General features: G+C 49.2%; 1 protein-coding gene across 1 annotated transcript in view; it reads right to left on the reverse strand.

The window, feature by feature from the left end:
* Positions 1-5,422, reverse strand: part of CACTIN (cactin, spliceosome C complex subunit) — a 19,639-nt gene extending 14,217 nt beyond the window's left edge. Inside the window, exons 1-2 of the mRNA XM_003788740.3 lie at positions 5,197-5,422; positions 383-842 (exon numbers count right to left, since the gene is read on the reverse strand). Coding sequence (XP_003788788.1) covers positions 383-842; positions 5,197-5,375 — 639 coding nt within the window. The 5' untranslated portion in view covers positions 5,376-5,422. The remainder of the gene's footprint in view (positions 1-382; positions 843-5,196) is intronic.
* Positions 5,423-6,478: the final 1,056 nt, after the last annotated feature.

The following is a 6,478-nucleotide window of genomic DNA, read 5'->3' on the forward strand; positions in this document are numbered from 1 at the left end:
CATCTTGAGGATCTGTCTCAAAAAAAAAAAAAAAAAAAAAAAGAAGAAGAAGAAGAACAAAAATAAATAAATAAAAAATAAAGAACCTGTTCTCCATTCATGTCTAAGACTGGGCTGATGTTCTTGCCAAAGACTGACGAGTCTTAACATTGCAAGAGACAGGTGACAGCCAAAAGGCTGACTGCAGAAACTGGTGTGTGGCTATGCTCTTGAAATAACAGAAATTCTAAAGAGTACACAATGCAGAGCCCTTAGAGCAGTGGTTCTCAACTTTCCTAATGCTGCAATCCTTTAATACAGTTCCTGTGGGTCGTGACCCACAGGTTGAGAACTGTGGCCTTAGAGAGAGAAGAGGGTGTGTGGATGACTGTGAGCTACTCACCTTGTTCCAGATAAAGGTACCCAGCAGGTTGTTGTCCCCAAAGGGGTTGTCTGTATTGGTATAGCCCATGTACTCCTCGCCCCAGCCCATCTTCTCCCGCTTCTTCCGCTCCTTGGCCTCCTTCTTGGCCAACCGTCGGGCACGCTTCTCCTCAGGTGTCTCAAAGGCCTTCATCAGTTCTTCCTGTTGCTTCCGCTCCTCACGCAGCCGTAACCGCTCCTGCAAGCTCTGCTGCTGGCTCAGGGAGGCTGCTGCAGCCCGGGGACTCTGGGAGCGTGCTGGGGATGCAGAGCTGGACCCTGAAGAGCCTGGAGATCGCTGGTGGTAAGCCCATGAGCCCCGCTGCTGTTCCTCGCCTGAGTCAGACTGAGAGGACTGGTCCCTTGAGTGCCATCGTGCTGGTGGGGAGCTCTGGCTGTGCCTCCCTGGCCGCTGCCACAGTTCTTCCTCGGAATCTGATCTGCAGAGAAAACCCACAAAGACCTGCTTAGTGTTTGCTGCTCTTCACTTGTTTAACAGATGCTTACTGGGTGCCTGCAAGGAGTCAGGGAGTGTTCTAGATTCTGGGGACACAGCAGTGACCAGAACATTGGTGCTCCTGCCTCCCTGTCCAGTGGACCCCACTGAAGAAGACATTGACACATAACCACCACTGTTACACCAGACAAAGTCATGAACCACAAAGAATAGCAACGAGAGACTGTAGGGGTGGGTTGCAGGTTATAGAGGACAGTGGGGGAGGCAGCTATGAGAAGATTTAGAGGAGGGCTGGGCACAGTGACTGGTGCCTATAATCCTACCACTCTAGGAGGCTGAGGTGGGAAACTCACTTGAGTTCAAGACCAGCCTGAGCAAAAGTGAGACCCTATCTCTAGTAAAAAGAGAAAAATTAGTTGGCTGTTGTGGTGGGCATCTGTACTCTTCTCTGCTCAGGAAGCTGAGGCAGGAGGACTACTTGAACCCAGATGTCTGAGGTTTCTATGACCTATGCTAATGCCATGCATGGCACTCTAGCCTGGGCAGCAGAATGAGACTCTATCTCAAAAAAAAAAAAAAAGAAAAAAGAAAACTTGGAGGAAGAGGATTCTAGGCAGGGAGAATAGCAAGGGGACCCATGTGGCCAGGAGTAGGGGAAGAGGGGTGGGGAGTGGAAGGACATGAGGGAGGAAGATAAGAAGATAAGCTGGGGTCACTGGTGCAGGAATTATATGGGTACAAACTAGAAAAGCTGGCCAAATCTGAGTTGTCAAAGCAGGGTTTCCCAGATGGCAGTGGTGTTTAAACTGGTTGGTTCTACAGGATGGGCTAGAGTCAGCGGGGGTAGAATTGGTAAGAGCAAGAAATGGACTGTGGAAGCCCCTACAGATGAAATCTATAACGTTCAGGGCCTTTGGACAGAGAGAATAAGTACCAAATGTTTTGTTAAATGTTCTATCTACTATGCTCAGGTCAAAAAAAATTTAAATTACACAAATGGATCATTTTGGAGCCTTTAAATATTGACCACAAACTTGATTTAAAAAAACATTTTTTTTTTGAGACAGTGTCATTTTGTCACCCTTCCCAGAGTGCCATCATGTCATAGCTCACAGCAACCTCAAACTCTTGGGCTCAAGCCATTCTCTCTCTTTTTTTGGAGAGACAGTATTATTCTACTGCCTCAGTAGAGTGCCGCGGTGTCACACAGCTCACAGCAACCTCCAACTCCTGGGCTTAGGTGATTCTCTTGCCTCAGTCTCCCAAATAGCTGGGACTACAGGTCCCCCTCACGCTCCACAATGCCCGGCTATTTTTTTGTTGCAGTTTGGCTGGGGCCAGGTTTGAACCCACCGCCCTCGGTATATGGAGCCAGTGCCACTGAGCCATAGGCACCACCCTCAAGCCATTCTCTTAACTCAGTCTGCAGAGTAGCTGGGACTACAGGGACCTGCCACAACATCTGGCTATTTTTAGAGATGGATTCTCACTCTGGCTCAGGCTGGTCTCGAATCTGTGAGCTCACGTATCCACCCTGCTCGGCCTCCCAGAGTGCTAGGATTACATGCGTAAGCCACCATGCCTGGCAAATTTTCATAAACAATATCAACTCTATGTCCCAGTCGAGTTGCAAAAAAAAAAAAATCAACTCTAATTACATATGTAATACGGCCAGTTATCACAGACTACTCAAATACCAGAAAAAAAATAGACAAAAACCCCACAAAGATGATATTAACATGACTCACTGTTATGCTTAAGCCAATGTTAATACATCAATATCTGGGGCTTAAACAGGAATTGCAAACTTTTTCTGTATAAAGAACGAGACAGGGTGGCACCTGTGGCTCAGTATGCAGGGCACCGGTCCCACATACCAAGGGTAGCGGGTTCAAACCTGGCCCTGGCCTAACTGCAACAACAACAAAAAATAGCCAGGTATTGTGGTGGGCACCTGTAGTCCCAGCTACTCGGGAGGCTGAGGCAAGAGAATCGACTAAGCCCAGGAGTTGGGTGTTGCTGTGAGTTATGATGCCAAAGCACTCTATTGAGGGCCATAAAGTGAGACTGTCTCTAAAAAAAAAAAAAAAAAAAAAAAACCAGACAGTAAATACTTTAGGGTTTGCAGTCCATAAGGTCTAAGACACAACATTCAACTCTGCTCGTGTATCACAAAAGCAGCTGTAGACAGTATGTGGTACATAAACAAAAAAGCATGGCTGGATTCCAATAAAACTTCATTTCTGGCTATCTCATGTGTCACGAAATATGTCTTTTCTTTTGATTTCTCTTCCTCCACCCTCATTACAAAATGTAAAAATGATTCTTTTTATTTATTATTTTTGCCTTTCCATACTTTTAACTTGTCAAGGGGTAAAACTGTAGGAGATAAGCTCCCCTTGCTCAGACATGGCAGTTCGCTTCAATGTGCTCCTCCAGGAGATTGGTTCTGAGAAACATCTCTTTGAAGATCGAGCTTCTGTACTTGCCTATAAATATGCAGGAATATGCAGAAAAGTCTCTCTCTAGGTTCCATTTGGGCTAAAAGGAACAGACAGCCAGTCTCCCTTATGTTTTTACTCTAAACAAAATCAATTGTATATGTGTTCTTCAACCTTCACACTAAATTGTAATCCTAAATGGTAGCTTCCTAATGTTACTTCACTTCTTTGTATATGTGTTAAATTCTTACTGAATGTTAAAAAGTATATAAGATAATCAGTAAAGTTTAGCCGAGCCGCCGACCAGAGCGAGTCCCAGTCTCCCTTAAATTATCATTCCGTCTGCAGTTCTTTCCCCTGCGTCTCCGATCAGAAGCGCCAAAGAACACACCATCATAAAACTGTTTTTTTTTTTTTTTTGAGGCAGAGAGACAGCATCTCACTATGTTGCCCTCAGTAGAGTGCCGTGGCATCACAGCTCACAGCAACCTCAAACTCTTGGGCTTAAGTGATTCTCTTGCCTCAGCTCCCAGGTAGCTGGGACTACAGGTGTCCACTACAACACCCTGCTATTTTTTTGTTGCAGTTGTCATTGTTGTTTTAACTGGCCTGGACTGGGTTTGAACCCGATAGCCTCGGGGTATGTGGCTGACACCATAACCACTGTGCTACGGGTGCAGAACTGCAACCTCAAACGCTTGGGCTTAAACGATTCTCTTGCCTCAGCCTCCCAAGTAGCTGGGACTACAGGCCCCACCACAATGCCCAGCCATTTTTTGACTGTAGTTGTCATTGTTGTTTGGCAGGCCCAGACTGGGTTCAAACCAGCTCTTGTGTATGTTGCTGGCAACCTAGCAGCTGAGCTACAGGCGCTGCGCCTAAAAATGATGCTTGATTCATGGACCCTGTAATTTGCTGATTCCTGGTTTAAACCATCCCTTTGTTAACTCCATTTCTGTTAATCTTTCTGGCATTGCTGAGGTTGCAATGATCTTACCAGGCTCAAAAGGAAAAGCCACCTTGTGGAACTTAGAGAGCACGACGCTGTGTTTTACTATAGCGACTCTGGCTGCAGTCCTGTGCACAGCTTGAGAACACCAATGAGTTAACTTGGGCCAGAGCAGGGCAGGGCTGTCCTGAGTGTCATTAGCCACTCAGGGACTGAGTGAGAACTGGGGACTCGGGTCTGGGAGTCAGTCCCTGTCACCGAGCAGGTTTCTTTGTGCCAGAGAGACTCAAAGCAAGTCTGACTAGGTGCTCTACCTCCAGAAGAAAAAGACTGTATGCCGTGGGGAGGATAAGACTGTAATCCTGTTACTGTCATCGACTCTTTCTTATCATACTCCACTTCGGTTAGCAAGTGCTATCACCTCTACTTCCAAAATTCCTCTCAAATCTACCCACTTTCCCACTGTGCTTCCCCACAGCCTCCCTCTCATCAAGGCTGCCACCATCTCTTATCTCTATCATCCTTCTCCCTAGTGCCACTCTTGCCTACCCCTCAGTTCTTCCTCCACCTGAAAGCCAGAGAAGGCGCGCAAAAAGCAAAAGCAAGCCAAACCACGTCACTCTCCTCAAAATCCTCTTGCGGTTTCCCAGTTCCCGCTGAATAACGACCACACTTCAACACAACACGCAGAGCTCTACATGATCTGTTCCCCGCCGCCTCCCTCACTCTGCTCCTTACTGTCTCCTCTAACCACCAGGTGCCCTGCCGGGACCGCCTCTCGCTTTCCTTTCGCTGCTTGTTTAGTTCTGACCCATGCTCAGACGTCCGTTTCCAGGAAGGCCTCCCTAAGTCTGGGGCCTACCATTTCCCCCAATTCTCCACCTCTGAGTTGGGACTTCCAAAGGGCATGAGCCGGATCCCTAGAGCGGCCCCCGCAGAGACCCCACCTACGCTCTCGGCTCCACCGCCTCCGTCTACGCCGTTGCTCTTCCTCCCGGCGCCGCCGGTTTCGCCGCCCATAGCTCCGGCTCCGACTTCGGCTCCGGCTTTGACTTCTGCTGCGGCTCCGTCGCCTTCGGCCCCTAAGACCGGCAGACCGTGAGCGCGAGCGAGTATCTCGACCCATCGGCTGGAATAGTGGCTTCAGTACCGACACAAACAGCCGGGGCCTTTGCCGGGGGCCTTCCTCGATAGCGGCGCGCGCCCGGGCTGCCCTTTACGCGCCTGATACAAGAAAGAGGAAACCATCCCTCCGGCCTAACACTTAGGGACTCCGAAACCATGGAGACACCCCTCTGTTGGCAAATGTGCTCCATGCGAGGTACTCGATCGAACTATCCACTCCACGAAAGGGGAGTCGCGCTTCAGGCAATGCTGGAGGCATCCCCAGGCGGGTCCTCGCTCCTCAGGGGGCCTGAGGAACTGTGGGTGGGGCGGGCAAGGACTAGGCAGCAACTCTGCTTAGGATCGGATTGAAGAGGAGGGATCATGAGGAGGCGGGTCCAGGAATGACGTACACCAGCGAAAGGGTGGTCAGGGGCGTGACCAAGGGAGGCGTGTCTGAGGAGCGAAAGGAAGGCGGGAAAACAGGAAGGTCTCCAGATTGCTCCGAAAGTGTGTGTGCAGTGAGGGGTGGGGATCGAAAGCGGGAACAGAAACTTAAAAGTTTTATTTATTTTTTTGAGACAGAGTCTCACTTGGACGCCCTTGGTAGAGTGCCGTGGCGTCATAGCTCACATCAACCTCAAACTCTTGGGCTCAAGTGATTCTGTTGCCTCAGCCTCCCAAGTAGCTGGGACTACAGGCGCCCGCCACAACGCCCGGCTATTTTTAGAGACGGGGGTCTTACTCTTGCTCAGGTTTGGTCTGGAACTCCTGAGCTCGGGCAATCCATCCGCCTTGGCCTCCAGAGTGCTAGGATTACAGGCGTGGCTCACCGCGCGCAGCCGGCAACTGAAAAGTTTTGGGACACTGGGGTAATGTTTGGGCGTCATCCTTATGCCCCACTACTGGCAATGAATACTTACGTAGGTGGAAGATTTAGCGTTATAAAAAAAAAAAAACTTAGATAACTACTGGGATTCCTATCAACCCATTTATAGACGGGAAAACTGAAGCTCGGAGAGGAAGTTACTGTAACATCTGCATTCCTAACCCAGGTTGTATGGCTTTGTTGTGTGTTGCAGCACTTCCCCCCCCCCCCCCCGCCCCGCTCTAACCACACTAGGT

The sequence above is a fragment of the Otolemur garnettii genome, unplaced genomic scaffold, assembly GCF_000181295.1.
Source record: "Otolemur garnettii isolate 467f Iridium unplaced genomic scaffold, OtoGar3 scaffold00029, whole genome shotgun sequence".
NCBI classification, from domain to species: Eukaryota; Metazoa; Chordata; class Mammalia; order Primates; family Galagidae; genus Otolemur; species Otolemur garnettii.